We start from the raw sequence: 20314 nt of genomic DNA, 5'->3' as shown, positions 1-20314 counted from the left end.
ACACTCTCCCTCCCTACCTTCCTGCCAGTCGCCATCTTCAAGGCTATTTAATATCTTGAGGAAAGCAAAAAAAAAAAAAAGCCCTATGAAATGTGGAGGAATTTTGGTGAGTCAGGGCCTCACTTTGTAGGAGAAAGTCGTTTTTAGTATAGTTTCCTAAATGTTTAGTCAAAGCTCAATAATAAACCAGAAAAATTACTCTCATGGCATAGGAAGTGTAATAAAGTTTTAGTTCCTTAGACCCTATGAGAAAGAGTGTAGGTTTTATTTTAATTGTACCAATATATTTAAAATAACTTCCCCAACTTTTATTGTTAATTATCACTTCATGCCCTGGCTTTAATTACTAACAAAGACTGTGGCTGATTTTCAAAATGATTCAGTGTCAATCTTATGTTTACTTCATCTCTGGACTTCTGGTCAGTTTAGATAGGACTAAGTATTAACAGTTAGTGAATTATCCTCAGTATATTTGATTCCTTTTGGTGCTATTATAAATGGAATTTTAAAAATATATATTTATTGATTTTAGAGAGGAAGGGAGAGGGAGAGAGAGAAAAACATCAGTGATGAGAGAGAATCATTGATGGGCTGCCTCCTGGGGATTGAGCCTGCAACCCAGGCGTGTGCCCTGACCAGGAATCAAACCATAACCTCCTGGTTCATAGATCCACACTCAACCACTGAGTCACACTGGCTGGGCTGGAATTATTTTCTTAATTTCACTTTCAGAATGTTCACTGCTAGAGTAGAATAATACAGTTTATTTTTACATATTAATCTTGTAGCCAACAACCCTGCTGAACTAAATTGTTGGTTCTATATTGTTTTGTAGATTCTTTAGGATTTTTTCTTTGTAAGAGCATGTCTTCTTAATATAGGGATCATTTTACTTCTTACATTACCAATTTAAATGCCTTTCATTTCTTCTCTTTGATAAAATTTCCCTGACCAAAACCTCCAGTGCAGCCACAAACGTGGGAAAGGATATGAGGGGGAAGGGTGGCTAATGCAGGTGTGGGACAAGGGGTTCCCATTCCGTCCGTAGGTTCATGCCAAGTAGCGATGGTACAAAGGAAAATCCCCAAATGTGGTGAGTCAGTTCGGGCGTTCAGGAGTGTTCCAACCCCACCTTCGACGGAGGCGAGAGGTTTGCCCGCCTCCCGCAGCCCGGCTGCCCGAGATGTTCCGCCACACTGGCTCCGAGGCGCCTTCAGCGCGGGGAAGGGCTCTGGGCACAGCCAGCGTCTCTCCAGGGCGCCTCCAGCTTGGGAGCACCCAGGCGCCAGGAGCCCTCAGGCCTCACCTAGGCACGCACCCCACGCCCCACACACCTGCCGAAACCCGCCTCCGCGCAGCACCCCCTCTCCCCCGGAGCGCACCTGGCGGCTCGCGCCCCCGCCGGCGCCCATGGCGCCGCCCGGCCCGGTGCAGCCCCTCCTCCCCGCTGTGTTGGTTAGGGGAAGGAGGGCGGAGGCGGAGGCCAGTTCCCGGGCTCCTGCCGCCGTTGCCGCCACCTATGTAGTTGCAGCCGCGGCCGTCTCCCGCCTGCTCGCTCCAGGAAGAGAGAGCCCGCAAGAGCCAAGGCGTACCCCCCCCCCCCCCCCCCCGCCTATCCCGGAGCCATGAATCCCAATTACGCCCGGTGCGGCAAGATCGTGTACCCCACGGAGAAGGTGAACTGTCTGAATAAGTTCTGACATAAAGCATGCTTCCATTGCGAGACCTGCAAGATGACACTCAACATAAAGACCTACAGGGGCTACAAGAAGAAGCCCTACTGCAACGCCACTACCCCCAGCAGTCCTTCACCATGGTGGCTGACACCCCTGAAAATCTCCGCCTCAAACAACAGAGCGAGCTCCAGAATCAGTGTGCTACAAGGAGGAGTTCGAGAAGAACACGGGTAAGGGCTTCAGTGTGGTGGCAGACACACCCGAACTCCAGAGAACCAAGAAGACCCAGGACCAGATCAGTAATATAAAATACCACGAAGTTTCAGAAGAGCCGCATTTGCCCCAGAGTGGGTGAGGGCTTGGAGCCCAAGCGAGATTCCCAGGACACCACCAGCTCCCGGAGACCCCAGGAACAGCAGCCTCATCACATCCCCACCAGCGCCCCAGTTTACCAGCAGCTCCAGCAGCAGCAGCTGGCCCCATCCTATGGTGGCTACAAGGAGCCTGCAGCCCTAGTCTCCACACATCGCAGCTCCCCAGGTGGGGCGGGAAGCGGTACCCCGCCTCCGAGACTACAGCGCCTCCCACGAAGATGAGGTCTCCTTCAGGATGGTGACACCATTGTCAGTGTGCAGCAGATTGATGAGGGCTGGGTGCAGGGGTCCTCAAACTTTCTAAACAGGGGGCCAGTTCACTGTCCCTCAGACCGTTGGAGGGTCGGACTATAGTTTAAAAAAAAAACCATGAACAAATTCCTATGCGCACTGCGGGTGGGGAGGAGTCGGCTGCTAAGCAGGACAGGCAGCGGCACCCGGTGGGCCATAGTTTGAGGACCCCTGGACGGACCGTGGAGCTCACTGGTGACATGGGGATGCTGCCGGCCAACTATGTGGAGGGCATCTGAGCCCGCTGGGCCCCACCCCGCCCCATCCTTCAGCACATTTCACATCATTGCATCCGTCCTGGATGTGATCTGTCCACCCTTCAGGGTCTCCGTGTTTTTAAATATGTGATGCTTGTTTCTTCCCAACCTCTTCCAGCTTCTTTTGCCAACTAAAGCCTTGTTCTGCAAAAAACAAAAACAAAACAAAACCTCCAGTGCAATGTTGAATAGAAATGGGAGAGTGGATATTTTAGTTCCTGATCTTAAAGGGAAAATACTCATTATTAGGTTTTATTACTTGCTCTTTATTCTATCAATATTGTATATTTCATTAATTGATTTTCAAATATTAAACCAACCTTGCATTTTGGGGTAAACTCCATTTTGTCGTCGTACATAATCCCTTTTATGTGATGCCAGATTATATTTTATAGTATTATGTTGAGGTTTTTTTGTGTCTTATAAACACACTAGAGGCCTGGTGCATGAAATTCATACATGGGTGGGGTCCCTAGGCCTAGCTAGGGATCAGGACCTATCAGATTCCCGCTGTCTCCTTCCTTCGCCGCGGCCACTGCAAGGTTCCATGCCTCCCTGCCCCCTGTTCCTCCCCTTCCCTCACCACCCATGTGCATGGCCACCCACCCCTGGTTTCCCTTCCCAGCCCAGGGCCAGCCCCTATGCAGCAATCAGGACCTGCCCACAGAGCGGGGGAGGGGGAGGGGCCAGGGGGAGGGGCCACCACTGCAGCAGGCGGGCCCATGGGGCCTGCCAGCCAGGGGGAGAGTTAGGGGGAGGGACCTGGGAGGTTGGCCACTGGCCCCAAGAAGGGAACCAGTCCTCGGCCCTACTGGGAAAGGGGCCACGTCCACCACCACCCACCCCTGGTTCCCCGTCCCAGCTCAGGGGCCTGTCAGTGCGGGGAGGGACCAGGAGGTTGGCTGGCAGGCCCCATCAGCGATCAGGGCCTGTGGGCTGGGGGAAATTCCTGCGTTGAGCATCTGCCCCCTGGTGGTCTGTGCGCATCATAGTGACTGGTCATTCTGGTCATTCTGGTCATTCTGGTTATTCAGTCGTAACAGTTGCTTAGGCTTTTATATAGAGAGATTTGATTCACATAAAAAGCATAACATTTTAAAATGAAAACAGTATCTCCTGTTTTGGGAATGCTTTCCATTTTAAAGGTCTTACTCATAAATTGAATTTATCCACAGCATAGCCAGGGACCATTAGAACAATGACCTTATCTGATCTCAGCTACCCATCTGGAAACCTAGCCATCATCCGAGTGCCCAACAAGATCCATGGTTTCACTTGTATAGTCCAAGAAGACATACCCACTAACCCTGCGATCCTGGCAGTGCTGGACTCTTCTGGCCGAAGTTCCTGCTATCATCCCAATGGAAATGTCTGGTAGGCTTCTAGTTCCCTCCTGCTATCATTGTGCTTTCTGTGTTTGTGAAATTTTATTTTTCCTTTTATTTTTCCAACTTTATTGAGATATAATTGACATAAAACATTGTGTAAGTTAAAGGTAAAGGTATACAACATCATTGGTTTGATATACTTAAAAATTTCAAAATGATTACTACCATAGCATTAGTTAACACATGCATCATGCCACCTAATTACCTTTTTTGTATGTATTGAGAACACGTAAGACATACTTTGTTACCAACTTTCACATATGTAACATAGTATTATTAAGTATAATTACTATGCTACACATTCGATCCCAGAACTTATTCATCTAATAACTAGAAGTGTTATTTTTTTCTTTAAGATGATAAAAATGGCTTTAAGAAATTTTATTTAAGTTAAAAGTCTTTAGATAGTTATGTTTAACTCATAGAACTATTTGATTTATGCCTTTTCATATGCTTCTCTGGGAAAATCCTAGGCAACTTTGTAAAACAAAGCTCATCATATTCTTTTTGTTTGCTTTCTTTTTTCTTCTTTTTCTTTCTTTTAATATTATTTTTATTTTGGTTTTTTTTTATCAGATCCTTTCTATAAATGAAAAAAAAAATATTAAGTATACAATTTCAATGTTATAAAAATCTCTGTGTAAATTACATTAGGGGTATGGAATATGAACTCAGACAGTCTCTCTAGAGCCTTTGCCCTAATAATGTTATACTGCTTCACCTATGGAAATAATTTACAATGGACAGGTGCTACAATGCACTGTTATTGTTTGAGATGTATAGACTTTAACAGCTGATAGCTCAATTTTGAAAATTAAATGTATTTTAATAAACACTGCCTTTATAATTATTCAAAGTGTGTGTATACATTTTTTGGGACACCCTATGTTTCTAACTAGTAAGCATCCTATAGCCACAACTAACAACAATAGCATACAAACAAAATCTCTAGAGAAATTAAGATCCTGATCCCATTTTGATCTACTGATTCATGTACTCTATACTCTGACTTTATCTTATTTCATTTAACCTAAACAAGCGAAATTGTCTCATCTTGAGAAATTTTGCCAATAATTGACAAAGCTTGGACACTGTCAGGACTTGAGAGAGTTAGGACACAGAAAGCTATTTGTGTTTTTAGTCCAAGGCAGTAGTCAATGCATTATCCCCATGTATATTGGAGAACTTCTACTTATCCTTCAGGGTTCAACAGCAACTCTATATTATGTTTGGTGGGGCACTATATTCATTGTCACCAGGTATTCATTAGTTTCTAGGACTTTTTCCCTTGCCAATGAAGCCCTCTGACCCACCAGCTCAACTCCTGGGCCCTCTGACATGATTCCTTGATACACTCCAAACCCCTTCTCACTGCCTCTTGTGCAACAAGCCCATCTCCCCTACTGGACTGAAGATGCTTGAAAGCACACCCTGAATCTTTGCCATTACATAGTATGTATCTGTACATGGTCTAGATTCAAGAATGTTTATTAAATAAGTAATTTATATGGATAATTTTGTATCCTACTTCCCAGATACCATAAGATAATCATCTCAATTTCTCATTTGTACTTTTGCTATTAGATTACTGCCACTAATCAATACTGGGGAAATAAGATGTTAGAGATTTTACTTAGGGGGTCTTTATGGCCAATTCATCTAGTTTTTAAAGAAATAATTCATTATCAAATTAAGCCAACTTTCTAAGCACTCAGAACTCTACATATTCTGTCTCCTCAAGAAAGGGGTGGAGATCCAATTTGGAAGGAGGTAAGAGAGCATAAGGAGGTAACTGAGTAGAATGGACGTCATTAGTGCCACTAGCTTTCAGACTGTGTAGTAAAATGTGCATTAGTGATGGTGCTAAGAGACTGGGGAGCCTGGCTGGTCTAAGTTCACCTTCTGCTCTGTCACAGAGCTCTTCTCCACCACAGTGCCTCAGAGATGTCCCCTGAGCTCTCCTGCCCACCCCCACCCTGGTGAGAGGCCTCCTCAGACGCCTGGCTCCCAGGTGCTAGATGCTGTTAGAAAACAGCTCTCTTGTACTGAGGTCAATTTGGCCTTCCTCAAAATTTACACCCCCAATCTTCATTTTGCCATGGGGAAAATCTAAGCACTGGTCTTCTCCTGGTTTTCAGGAATACCCTGCTCCCCTGTATTTCTTCTTGTCCAGATTAAACCTTCCACTTCATCTTTCTTCCAGCACATCATTTTCCAGATCCCTTTACCATCCTGGTCCCATCATTAGACCCATTTTGGTATATTAGTAGGTCTTGAATTAAACCCATTACTTCATATTAGTATAGCATTCAGTCACGGTCTTATCACTCCTAGGATCACCTGGGATTTTTCCACCATTTGTATGCTATTGGCTAGCATAAACTACTCCCCTCGGTCTGCAAATGTCAGGTCAAATTTCAGAGTTGAATTATAATGTTTCTGTTTGTGATTATTAATTTCCTTTCTGCCCAGGGTTTACATCAATGTCTTTGGAGGTCAATATTCAGATCAAGCTGGCAATAGAGTAAGAGCTTGGAATTGGTCAAGTTCTGTCACTTCCTCGCCCGTTGTTTCTTTTAAACCCGTCTTTCTGGCTTTGAACCATTATGTTGGAATTCGAATCTTAGAACAAGACAAGATTTCAATCACTTTCCTAGCAATGGGTCAGCAGGCAAGAATCAGTGTCGGGACCAAAGTGCAGGTAGGTACATTTTTTAAAACAGTTAAATAGTAAGAGTAAAATAACTTTTGTTAGTGTTATTATTGATAAACTAGAGGCCCGGTGCATGAATTTGTGCATGGGTGGAGTCCGGCCAGCCTGCCCCGATCGAGGGGGAGAGGCTTAAGGCAGTTGGCGTGCCAGCCCCACCCACCGGTTGAACTCCTGGTCAAGGGGACAATTTGCATATTAGCCTTCTATTATATAGGAGGATTATACTTGTGTGTAATCTACTGTCCACTAAGAATTTTGGAATTCAGTGAAAAAACAAGTAGTGAAAGTTTCAAATGGAGTTGGGGGAGTCTTATTAATTGTTTCTTCATCCTCAGAAATTGCTTCTAGTTCAGACTTGGATCCAAGCAACATTTACTGAGTGTTTCCTCTGTGAGTGCATAGTGCTGGTTTGGGGGTTGGTTTTAGGAATGCACTTGCTTCTCTCTGTGCTCTAGTAGAAAGCCCTGAGCTAAGTCAGGAGACCTGGATTCTAACAATGTTCAAGACCAAGCATCAGCCTCTTATTCTTGGAGATACTTCCATACTGCCTAGCCCTTGGCTGAGTGAGGGTCGGTCATGTTCTTCTCTGGGCTGTACTCACCTCTGTCTCTGTGCTTGCTGAACCCTGCTCCTTTAATTGCCCTCATGGCTGCCCTTCCTACGGGATGGGAGCTCCTGAATTACAGAGTCTCTGTTTTACTGATTCCTCTATCCTACCCAGGGCATGGCCCAGAGGCACTCTCAGAAACTGGCAATACAGTTCAGTGGTTAAGAACATGGACTTCAGGTTACATTTGATGTAGTTTCAAACCTCAACTCTGCCATTTAGCTAAGTGCGTAAACTTGAACTTCAGTTCCCTCATGTTAGTACACACAGACCTAGGGGAAAGCCCCAAGACTGGAAATCTACCTTCCTGAGTGATGGGCAGGAAGGGACTGAAGAAAGAGGCAGGCCACTCCAGTCTGGCAATTAAAGAGTTTATTAAAGGAAACTTACATCTTGGGCAGATGAAATGCGTATCCTCCACACTGCTTGACAGGCACCAAAGAATTAACAGAACAAGGCAGGAGGGATGGGGCACTGGCCCTGGACCCATCCCAGGTAAAGGAAAATGCCTTACATGTGTGCCCAGGTCAGGACAAGGGTCATTCCAGAACCTGCACACCATGGGGCTTAAGGCAGAGATACTGTTTATGTCAGAAGGAAATTGTCTATTACAGTCACTCCCTGAGGGTTTAGGGGAAGCAGTTTCTGTCTGGCCCACGTCTAGCTCATGGGTCTGTTCTCCACACCTCATCTATAAAATGGGGATAATAATTCCTACCATATCAATTGTGTTGAAGATTCAATAAGAATGTAAAGTACTATGCATGGTGCTTGGCATCAGTCAGTGACAGTTCCAGATAGATGTAGAATTTAACAGTTATACTTCAATAAAGCTGAAATATATACACAGGTGTAGAAATAGATACAGATCTGTGTGTCTATATACTTATGTATCATATATACCGTGTGGCTTTGAACAAGTCCCTTTAACTCTGACCTTTGTTTCATCAATTATTAAAGGAAGAGACTGCTCCAACTTCTAAGGTGTCTTCAACCTCTAAAGTTTATACTTTTAATTAGTGGAAGTATGACCTCAATATTCAGCCCAGGCAGGAATATCTCATAAACACAAACATAAGGGGGACTTCAGATTCAGACAACATAAAGAAAGCATCTACAATTGCTCTCAATTATCCTAGCTGCATTTAACCAGTCTGGCTACTGCAAGTGGCTATTCAGGCTCCAGACATAGAAATTTACAATATAGCCTTGTACATTTGGTACAATCCTATATAATAAAATGCTACTATGCAAATCGACAGAATGGTGGAATGACTGGTCGCTATGAACTGACGACCAGGGGCAGACACTCAACATAGGAGCTGTCCCCTGGTGATCAGGGAGCGCCGCTCAGCCAGAAGCCAGGCTCAAGGCTGGCAAGTGCAGTGGCGGTGGCAGGAGCCTTCACAGCAGCACTAAGGAGCAGCGAGCTGAGCGGTAAGGAGCAGCAAGCAGGCAGGCAGTAAGGAGCGAGGGGTCCCGGACTGTGAGAGGGCACAGGCTGGGCTGAGGGACACCCCCCTCCCGTGCACGAATTTTGTGCACTGGGCCTCTAGTATATTTATAAAAAATGTGCAAAATGTGCTCACTCTCCTCTCCCTCTTTAGAAATGAATTTTAATCAGAAAAACAGTCACTTTGATGAAAAAGAAAAAATTTGGTGTTCAAGTTTTTACTTTTCTCATTGTCCTCATGATCAGCCTTTCTTTGGATTTTTTAAAAATACAAATGGAACATGTGAATACATTCTCATATTTGAAGATTCAAATAATATAGAAATATACAAAGTTTAAAAATGAGATTTTCTTTTTATCCTTTCTTCTATTCTAATCCCTTTCTCAAAGGTAACCTTAACCCAAAATGTGGCGTGTATTTCTCTTTTCTATGCATTTACAAATTACTTACATACATCTTTGATATATGTACTAGGAGCCCAGCACACGAAATTGCGTGGCCCTGCCCACCCACCCGCTGCCCTGCCTTGACACCTGAACCTTTCCACACAGAGCTCCAGCGTGCCTGGCCCAGCCCCCGACCCCTCCGGCCTTCTCTGGCTGCTTCAAGCCCTGCCTTCAGTCCCTCTAGTTGCCTTGGGCTGGTCCCGCCTTCTCTGGCACCTCCCCACTTCTGCCCCGTCTCCAGAGCAACACGGTGGCTCCGCCCCATCATGGTGCCAGAGGAGAGTGTGGAAGCCTCCTGCCTGCTGCACTGTGCTCCTTCCCCTGGCAGGTGGGCGGCAGGGCGCTCTGAGTGCAAGTGGAGGGTGACGAAGGACTGGTGAGGGGCACGCTATGGGATCTCAACCCTGCCCTCCCTGGCATGGGATGGTCCTGCCTCCTCTGGGCACCTCCCCACTTCCACCCCATCTCCGAGCAACGCCCTGCTGTGCATGCACCTGCAGCCTCCTGTGATGGGTTGTTACATGTTACGGCATCCCGACCATTGGCATATTAGCTCTTTATTATTATGATTATTTATTGTCTAAAGTTTTACATATGTCTCCTTTTTCCCTGATTGACCCCCCCACTACCCAGCCATTCCCACCCCAGGCAAGCCCCCATGGCCCCAGTGTCTGTGTCCATTGGTTATGCTACTATGCATGCATACAAATCCTTTGGTTGCTCTCTAACCGCCCTCCCCACTTCCTCTGCCATTTGTCTCTGGATCTATTTTTGTTCATAATATTATGTTGATCATTATATCCCACATAAAAGTGAGATCATGTGATATTTATCTTTCTCTGACTGGCTTATTTTGCTTAGCATCATGCTCTCCAGTTCCATCCATGCTATTGCAAACGGTAAGAACTCCTTTTTTACCGCAGCACAGTATTCCATTGTGCAGATGTACCACAGTTTTTTAATCCACTCATCTGCTGATTGGCACTTAGGTTGTTTCCAAATCGGAGCTATTGTAAATTGTGCTGCTATGAACATAGGGGTGCATATATCCTCTCTGATTGGTGTTTCTGATTTCTTGGTATATAGTCCTAGAAGTGGTATTACTGGGTCAAATGGGAGTTCCATTGTTAACTTTTGGAGGAAACTCCATACTGTTCTCCACAGTGGCTGCACCAGTCTGCATTCCCACCAGCAGTGCATGAGGGTTCCTTTTCTCCACATCCTCACCAGCACTTGTCGTTTGTTGATGATAGCCATTCTGACAGGTGTGAGATGGTATCTCATTGTTATTTTGACTTGCGTCTCTCAGATGATTAGTGATTTTGAGCATGTTTTCATATGTCTCTCAGCCTTCTGTATGACCTCTTTCAAAAAGTGTCTATTCAGGTCCTTTGCCCCTTTTTTATTGGATCGTTTCTCTTCCTTTGGTTAAGTTGTATGAGTTCTCTGTAAATTTTAGAGATTAAACCCTTATCTGAAATAGCATTGGCAAATATGTTCTCCCATAACAGTGGGCTTTCTTGTTGTTTTGTTGATGGTTTCTTTTGCTGTGAAGACGCTTTTTTATTTCGATGTAGTCCCATTTGTTTATTTTCTCCTTAGTCTCCATTGTTCTAGGAGCTGTGTCAGTAAAGATATTGCTACTATATATGTCTGCTATTTTGCTGCTTATGGAGTCTTGGAGGATTGTTATGATTTCCCATCTTACATTTAAGTCCTTTAGCCATTTTGAGTGTGTTTTTGTGTATGATGTAAGTTGGTAATCTAGTTTCATTTCTTTGCATGTATCTGACTAAATTTCCTAGCACCATTTATTGAAAAGAATGTCTTGACTCCATTGTATTCTTTTTTTTTTTTTTCTCAAATATTAATTGAGCATAATGGCTTGGGTCGATTTCTGGGTTCTGTGTTCAGTTCCATTGGTCTATATGTCTGTTCTTGTGCCAGTACCAGGCAGTTTTGAGAACCATGGCTTTGTAATATAGCTTGATATCTGGTATTGTGATCCCTCCAACTTTGTTCTTCTTTCTCGGGATTGCTGTGGCTATTCGGGGTCTTTTTTTATTCCAGATGAATTTTGGGAGAGTTTGTTCTAGCTCTTTGAAATATGCCATTGGTATTTTAATGGGGATTGCATTGAATCAATAGATTGTTTTCGGTAGTATGGACATTTTAATGATGTTGATTCTACCAATCCATGAACATGGTATGTTCTTCTATTTGTTTATGTCTTCATCTATCTCTTTTTTCAATGTCCTGTTATTTTCCAAGTACAGTTCTTTTACCTCTTCAGTTAAGTTTATTCCTAGGTATCTTAATTGTTTTGTTGCAGAGGTAAATTGGATTGTTTTTTTAGTTTCACTTTCTGTGAGTTCATTATTGGTGTATAAAAAGGCCATAGATTTCTGGGTGTAAATTTTGTATCCTGCTACATTGCCAAATTCATTTATTAGATCTAGTAGTTTTTTGATGGAGTCTTTGGGGTTTTCTGTGTATAGTATCATGTCATCTGCAAATAAGGAGAGTTTTACTTCTTCTTTTCCAATGTGGGTGCCTTTTATTTTTTCTTCTTGTCTGGTCACTATGGCTAGCACTTACAGTACTATATCGAACAGGAGTTGTGAAAGTGGGCATCCCTGTCTTGTTCCCGTTCTTAGGGGAAATGAGTTTCTTTTCTGCCTATTGAATATGATATTGGCTGTAAGTTTGTCATATAAGGCTTTTATTATGTTGAGGTATGATCCCTCTATTCCAACTTTGCTGAGAGTTTTTATCAAGAAAGGGTGTTGGATTTTGTCAAATGCTTTGTCTGTATCAATAGATATGATTATGTGATATTTGTCTCTCAATTTGTTTTCTGTGATGTATCACATTTATTGATTTGCTGATATTGTACCATCCTTGCATCCCTGGAATAAATTCCACTTGGTCATGGTGTATGATCTTTCTAATTTAATGCTCAATCTGATTTGCTAGAATTTTGTTGAGGATTTTAGCATCTATGTTCATCAAGGATATTGGCCTGTTCTTCTCTTTTTTTGTGTGTGATGTCTTTATCTGGTTTTGAAATTAGGGTAATGCTGGTTTCATAGAAAGAGCTTGGAAGTATGCCTTCCTCTTGAATTTTTTTGAATAGTCTGAGGAGGATAGGTTTTAGTTCTTCTCTGAATGCTTGGTAGAACTCCCCTGTAAAGCCATCCAGACCAGGGTTTTTGTTTGCTGGAAGATTTTTGATCACTGCTTCAATTTCTTTGGTAGTTACTGGCCTATTCAGGTTTTTTTATTCTTCCTGATTGAGTTTTGGGAAATTTTATTTTTCTAAGAATATGTCCATTTCATCTAGGTTGTCCATTTTGTTGGCGTAGAGTTGTTCATAGTATTTTTTCATAATCATTTGTATTTCTGTGGGATCAGTTGTTACTTCACCTTTCATTTTTGATTTTGTTTATTTGGGTCCTCTCTCTTTGCTTCTTGGTGAGCCTAGGTAGAGGTTCATCAATCTTGTTTATCCTTTCAAAGAACCAACTCTTGGTTTTGTTGATCTTTTGTATTGTTTTTTGGTCTCTATGTCATTTATTTCTGCTCTGATCTTTATTATTTCCTTCCTTCTGCTTACACTGGGCTTTTCTTGTTGCTCTCTTTCTAACACGTTGAGTTGTAGGGTTAGATAATTTATTACCATTTTTCCTTGTTTTTTGAGGTAGGCCTGTAGAGCTATGAACTTCCCTCTCAAGACTGCTTTTATTGTGTCCCATAGATTTTTGAATTGTTGTGTTTTCATTGTCATGTGTTGCCATGATGCTTTTTATTTCTTCTTTGATGTCTTTGGTAACCCAATCATTGTTTAATAGCATGCTATTTAACCTGCAGGTGTTTGATTTTTTCCATTGTTTTAATTGTAGTTGATTTCTAATTTTATGCTATTGTGATCTGAGAAGATGCTTGATATGATTTCTATCTTCTTAAATTTGAAGAGACTTTGCCTGTGTCCCAATATGTGGTCTATCTTTGAAAATGTCTCATGTGCACTTGAGAAGAATGTATATTCTGTGGCTTTGGGGTGGAATGTTCTGAAGATGTCAATTAATTAGATCTGATCTAGTGAGTCATTTAGGATTGCTGTTTCTTTGCTGATTTTTTGTTTAGAGGATTTATCCAGTGGTGTTAGTGGGGGATTAGAATCCCCTACTATGACTATATTGCTGTCAATCTCTCCCTTGATATCCTCCAGAAGTTTTTTTTGTTGTGTTTTTTTTTTATGTATTTGGGCGCTCCTATATTGGGTGCATATATGTTTACTAGAGCTATATCTTCTTGTTGAATTGCTCCCGTTAGTATTATGAAGTGGCCTTCTTATCATTTATTATAGCCTTCACTTTGAGATCTAATTTGTCAGATATAAGTATTGCTACCCCATCTTTTTTTTTTTTTATTTCCATTCACCTAAAAAACCTTTTGCCATCCCTTCACCATCAGTCTGTGTGAGTCCTTTGTTCTGATGTGGGTTTCCTGTAGACAGCAGATATATGGGTCATGTTTTCTTATCCATTCAGCTACCCTATGTCTATTGATTGGAGCATTTAATCCATTTACATTTAAAGTTATTATTGATAGGTACTTGTTTGTTGCCATTTTTATTCTTTATGCCTGTGTTCCTTCTTCCCTTCCTATTTCTTCTTTTTACAGCTGACCCTTTAGCATTTCTTGCATTGCTGGTTTGGTGGTAATAAACTCTCTTTGTCCTTTTTTGTCTGTGAAGCTCCTGATTTCACCCATAACTTTGATTGATAGCCTTGCTTGGTACAGTATTCTTGGATTCAGACCCTTGCTTTGCATGACTTCATATATTTCATTTCATTCCCTTCTGGCCTGATGTGTTTTTGTTGAGAAATCAGTCAATAGTCTGATGGGAGATCCCTTGTAGGTAACTTTGTGTCTCCCTGGCAGCCTTTAAGAATCTTGCTTTGTTGGTGGTGTTTGTCAATTTAATTATAATGTGCGTTGGTGTCAGCTTTTTTGAGTTCATCTTGTTTGGGACTCTGTGAGCTTCTTGGACTTGTGTGAGTTTTTTCTTTCCAATATCAGGGAAGTTTTCTGTCAGTATTTCTTCAAACAGGTGTTCTAATCGTTGCTCAGTTTCCTCTCCTTCTGGTATCCCTATTATTCAGATGTTGTTTCGTTTCATGTTTTCCCAAAGTTCCCTTAGGCTCTCCTCCTGTCTTTTAAGTTTTTTTTTTTTCCAGTTGCTGCTCTGCTTGGGTATTTTTTTCTACCTTGTCTTCTAGCTCACTGATGCGGTCCTCCGCTTCTTTTTGTCTACTGTTGATGCTTTCTATTGCATTCTTTATTGCAGTGATGTCATTCTTCATTTCTTCTTGGTTTTTCATTTCCTCTTGGTTCTTACACATATTGTTGAATTTGTTTTCCATCCTTTTTAGCGTCCTTATGACCATTGCTCTGAATTCTTTCTCTGAAATATTGCTTGCCTCCATTTTGTTTACTTCCTTTTTCAGTGATTCCTCTTTTCTTTTGTATGGGGGCTGTTTCTTTGTTTCCCCGTGTTCATTCCTCTCAGGGTATCTGGTTATGTAGCTCTCTCTCTCCTGCATTGACTCTCTCTAGGCAATCTCTGACCTTTCTGTCCACAGATTGCCTCACCAGCTGTGTTTAATTCACCAATTCTGGCTAGTTGTTATCCAATTCAGCTGTTCCTTCTATCTGCTCTATGAGAAGGCGCAGGACCCATCTGCATATTTGGCCACCACCTTGTCTCCCCCTGGACAAACTTTTTAGGCGCCCGTGGCCAGGGAGGCTGGAGTCTCAGTGTTGTGGGTTCACAGCTGAGGCAGTTAGTCCCTGTGTGTTGTGGTTGTAGGGTCCTGGGAGGTATCTGAGGTCTCCCTGGTTGAAGGTAAGGCTGGGCTTCTGATCTCAGCTGCTCTCTCCTTTAAGATGGCCTGGTCTCTGTAGCAGAGCTGGCTGCTCTGGGAGAGATTTCAGCAGTAGTAGAGGCTGCCCAGCCAGGGGAGCCTGGTCCATCAGTCCCCAACAGTCCTGTGGAATATAACTGTCCCTCACTCAAAATACAGACACTCCCTGCACATCTATGCACTCTCCTTTCACTCTCTCACTCACACACTATCTTGCAGCCTGCCATCCCATCGTCTGCCATCTTGGATCGATACATACATACATCTTTTTATAATGAAAATTGGATTAAACTATACAGATTATATTGTTAGGGCTTCAATTTATTTTTGTTTTCCAATTAACAAGTACTAAAGGTTTTTCCATGTTTGCATTTCCCAGCATATTTGTCCATTTTATTTTTAAATGTTATTTATAATATTTCCTATGTACTCCAAATTATGCTAAATCTAATTACCTCTTAGCAATTCACACACATTGTTGCTCACTATGTCCTCCATTGCTTCCAGGTCACTACGCTCACTTGATTTTGCTTCCTTCTCATTTTCTTTGTTAGCTTTCTTCACTTCTTTTTTCCCCAAATATTGAGGGCTTCCAGGGCTTGCCTTGGGCTTCTCTTGATGTCTTTGAGTCTGCTGTCCTTAAATATCTCTACATGCTGCTAGCCCTTTTGTTTTGTCTCCAGGGGGATCTCCCATGAACTTGACATTTGCAAATCTCTGATTCCAAACCTGCACCTCTATTGGGTGCCTAAGAGAACATTAAATACTTTACTTAGCAAAATTAGACTTGAAAGCTCACTCCACCCTCCATCTTCTCCATTTCCAAAAAAAAAAAAAAAAGGCAATACATTCACTCAGGCCAAAGACTTTGAACTAGTTACCCTCCTTTCTGTTTCATAGCCCCACTTCTATTATCTGCAATTCCTATAAACCCTATGTCCAGACTCTAAGACTTCTCACATCCTCCAATCTATCTCTCTTGTCTGCCTCTCATATCTAATCTATCTCTTGCTTCGATTATTATAGTAGCCTCCTAATTAATTTCCCTGCTTCAGGTCTTCCTAAAGTCTATTCCAACATAATAATTGGAGTGATACTTTGAAAACATAAGTCTGGTCAAAACTATCCAGTGGCTTCTAATCTTATTCAGAGTAAGCCAAGGTCCTATAAAATACTGTACCTGACCTGGACTTCTTATTTCAATATGCCCTCTTATCACTCACCTGCTCCTTTTTGCTGTTCCTAGACAATCCCAGGCATGTGCCTGCCACAGAGCTTTTGCACTTACTATTCCTTCAGCCTAAAATGTTGCTTCCACATTTAGCACATAGCTGCTGCCTCACTTCCTTCAGGTTTCTGACCCATCCCATCTAATCAATGGCACCACATCCCCACCTCCACCCTGGCACTCTGAATGCCTCTTTGGCCCTGTGCCACAAGTTCTAATATGTAGTGCTCTACTTTGGCCTGAAGAGTCCCAGGTTCGATCCCAGTCAAGGGCACATGCCCAGGTTTCGGGCTCCATCCCCAGTAGGAGGCAGCCAATCAATGATTCTCTCTCATCATTAATGGTTCCATCAATGATATTACCAAGGATTGAGCCCGAAACCTAGGCATGTGCCCTGACCTGGAATTGAACCAGCAAACTTTTTGTGCATGGGACAGTGCCCAATCAACTGAGCCACACAGAGCATATTTTTCCTACTATTTCTACCAGATTTTTCTTTGTATATTTTGAAACTCTATGGTTATGAAATTAAAGATGATAATCTTCCTGGTGAGTTGTGCCCCTTAACCCTGTGCCAGCTTCCACCTCACTTATTTGCTCTTCAGCTATGCCCATTATTTGACTCAGTGTATCAGTGAGGGGTGTTTTTGACAAATATTTTAATATCAAGGTGTATTTATGCAATTTCTCTTTTAGTGGTCTTTGGCTTAAACACTATTCCAGCTGATGTTAAATTGCTACACCTGCTTTCTTTAGTTAGCATCTGCTTGGTGCATTGTTTCCATCCTTGGATTTTCAACCTTTTAACCTAGTTTTGAGGTGGATGTGTCTCTTGTAAACAGCATAGAGATGGATTTTGTTGCTTTCCTCAACCTAACAGAACCAATCTTTTTTTAAAATATATTTTATCGATTTTTTTTTACAGAGAGGAAGGGAGAGGGACAGAGAGCTAGAAACATTGATGAGAGAGAAACATTGATCATCTGCCTCCTGCACACCCCCCACTGGGGATGTGCCCGCAACCAAGGTACATGACCTTGACCGGAATCGAACCTGGGACCCTTCAGTCCATAGGCCAACGCTCTATCCACTGACCCAAACCGGTCAGGGCAGAACCAATCTTTTATTACATTCTATTTTAATGGTTACTCTAAGACTGTTAACTTTTTTTTATATAAATAGAATTAACTTCCAGGTTCTCTAGTTATTTCCTTTCCTTGACAACAATACTCTCAAGGCCTTCAGAAAATATATATAGTCAATATTTTCTTATATATAATCTCCTTCTGGCTCCTAATTCTGTGTCTTTGAATACAAGCATCTCTGACAGGTAAACCTGGTGCCTCTCTGTCATGGCCTCAAATTTCCTCAGGTGTTTGGTGATTGTTGGTGTGCGTTCATTTTTGTGTTTGAGAATATCTGCTTTCCTGCATGTTCTGCTCACTGAAGTTTGCTTCTGATAACTGTGGAGAAGTGGCATGTGCCGCTGAGGGGTCGAAGGCTAGTCCCATGACAGGCTCTCAGTCCCAAGTGGGGCTCAACACAGAGGAGAGGACGAGGGCTACCTCCCAACTGACATCCTCACACTTACCTCAGGGCCCCTCCCGCTTCTCATTTCTGTTGACTTGGAGCTCAGAAAGGGTGTGTTTGGGGTTAGTGGTTTCAGTTGGTCATTTATCACTCTGGATATGGTCCCATCTGCTTTTTTATGTTTAGGAATTCCTCAAGGTTATTTCTGATGATGAAAGTTTTTCCTATTTTCTAGAACCATTATTGATTTGTTCTTTAAAAAAGTTTTGTCATTTTATGAGACTTGGAATTGAAGGGAAGTTAAAAATGCTGATCAATTCTTGTTACCATCTCATACTCCTTCTTCCCTGCCTCCCTTCCTCTCCTCCTTCCTTTCATTTCGTGGGGGGGAGGGGTGAAAATGCAGAACAATACTGTGAGTTCTGGTGTCTTTTGCAGGTAAGTGGTCACTCAGCTTGCAGAGGGTAGTGGTTTAGCTTCTGGTTAGCCTGCCCACTGAACCCCCACCCCCGGGAGCTGCAGCCTGGAAGCTCCTCGTGCAAGGCTGTGGAGCAGACCCATTTGCCTTCCCTGCAGCTGCACAGAGACACCAGCCTGAATCACCAAAGGCTATGAGGAAGTAGGGAGAGCAGAAGCCAAGGAAGGTTAATGTGGAATGGCCTCCTGGAGGGAGGGCCCCTTTAGGAGAAGGAAAGGAGTTGTAGTCATCCCAGTCCTTCTTCAAAACCCCGCTGGGGTGCTCCCTCCTCTGAGGAGGGCTGCCCTCAGTGTCCTCCAAGCCTCTGGGCCAGTGCTCACAACGCTCTCCCCAACTTGGTGTTTCCCAGGGAAGGAACTGGGTTCAGCATCTTTGTGCTCCCCTCAGTATATGCTGGTCAAATTATTTGAATAAATTGTAAGCATTTGAAAGTGTCCAAATTCTGTTTGCTCTGGCCTGCTTGAGTCTCTCAAGTCTCCACAGCATTGCAGCCCATTCCTCGTCCAGGTCAGAGTAACACCCTACCCCTGTCTATAGATAATTAGACTCAAGGGAATCCAACCCCAAATTAGTGCCGCCACCAGCCTCCCCACCTCCTTGGGTCCACAGGCACCTTCCCACCCTGGGTCCTCAGCTTCCCTTCTCTTTCCCTTTGCTGAACAGCTGATAAAACCTGAGGAGGTTCCAGTTCTCCAATACGTGAACGGGGATGACCTTCTTCTGCTGGCCATTTTAATAAAGATTCGACGCCTGTTTCATAAACTTGAAGGATGTGTGAATTTTCCCTCTGGCCAGGTTTGGGGAAAATTAAAGCAACCTTCCTACCTTTCTTCACTTTCTGTAAAATTAATGGCCCTTTGTCACAATTCCAGTGTAAAGAAAGACACCAAAACAACAATAGCAGCTCTAATAAATGAAAAAATTTAACTAAGTATGATGGTGCTTTCGTTTGTTTCATTGACTTTTTTTAAGGAGCGGGTGCAGGAGATTTCAAGAAGAGTATATAAAATGACTAGGAAAGACCAAGAAATAGGCTTTATTATAAATTTAGAACACATCCTGAGTCATCACTGGTTTACATTCTTGGTAGGGGAAAACAATCTCACTTTCGGGATAGCAGAGAATGAGCAAATCAGCAAAAGTGTCTGTGTCAACTAGAGTTCTATTGGGGGAAACAGAAAACAGGGAGGGGTCAGACGTTTCTAAAACCATCCTGAAGTCTGGGAAGTGAAGGTCAAGAAAAACCCCACTGGCTTTCAGGAAATCTGGAAGTGAGAGGATCTCAGGAAGCTAACAGCAAGGAAGTGAGGGTGGCAGGAGCTCTCCTGGAAGAGCTGCCCCTCCCATCAGAGAGTGGGACTAACAATAAATTAACAGGCCACCTACCTGATCCTCTGCCCTCCTGCCAGGGATGAATGGGGGCCTGCTTCTCTCTCACCTGGCAAACCTCAAGCAGGTGCCTCTTGCTAGGGAATCATAACTGGAACTGCTGGCAAAGGATTTTAGAACATTGTGTATTTCCCCTTCCAAGGGAAGGGTGGGGGGTGCTGCTGAGTCGGCAAGGACAGCCCTGCACAGTTTCTTCTGCTCAATGATAAAGTTGCTTTAGAGAACAACGAAGAGTTGAGAGCGGGGATGTCCTTGGAGCACCTGCACACTGCCTTTCTGAACTTCCCAGACTTCTCAGTTCCCTGTTCTTTTCTTTTAAATGTTATAATAGTTTTATTAGAGTGGAATGGCCTAAAGCTATTATTCAACTTTATTTTTTTATTATAGTTGACATACAATATTATATTAGTTTCAGGTGTACAACATAGTGATTCAACATTAACTTACCTTACAACATGATCACCACAATAAGCCTAGAAACCATTTGTCACCATAGATAGTGATTATTATTAACTTTATTCCCTATGCTTTTCAGTATATCCCCATGACTTAC

The 20314-nt window shown here is 42.9% G+C and overlaps 1 protein-coding gene and 1 pseudogene across 2 annotated transcripts in view; both read left to right on the top strand.

Annotated features, from left to right (window-relative positions):
• ERICH6 (glutamate rich 6) overlaps positions 1-19299 on the top strand; it is a gene marked incomplete at both ends in the record, with an annotated part of 86383 nt that extends 67084 nt beyond the window's left edge. The window contains 3 exons of the mRNA XM_080654664.1: positions 3817-3972; positions 6459-6687; positions 19036-19299. Coding sequence (XP_080510790.1) covers positions 3817-3972; positions 6459-6687; positions 19036-19299 — 649 coding nt within the window. The remainder of the gene's footprint in view (positions 1-3816; positions 3973-6458; positions 6688-19035) is intronic.
• Positions 1626-3800, top strand: LOC308242607 (LIM and SH3 domain protein 1-like; annotated as a pseudogene). The gene is made up of 2 exons: positions 1626-2329; positions 3774-3800. The product of its transcript is annotated as an LIM and SH3 domain protein 1-like (transcript).
• Positions 19300-20314: the final 1015 nt, after the last annotated feature.

The sequence above is a fragment of the Plecotus auritus genome (assembly GCF_963455305.1).
Source record: "Plecotus auritus genome assembly, chromosome: 2".
NCBI lineage: Eukaryota > Metazoa > Chordata > Mammalia > Chiroptera > Vespertilionidae > Plecotus > Plecotus auritus.
Note: the sequence above shows the minus strand (reverse complement) of the source record. Positions and strands in the feature narration are given on the sequence as shown.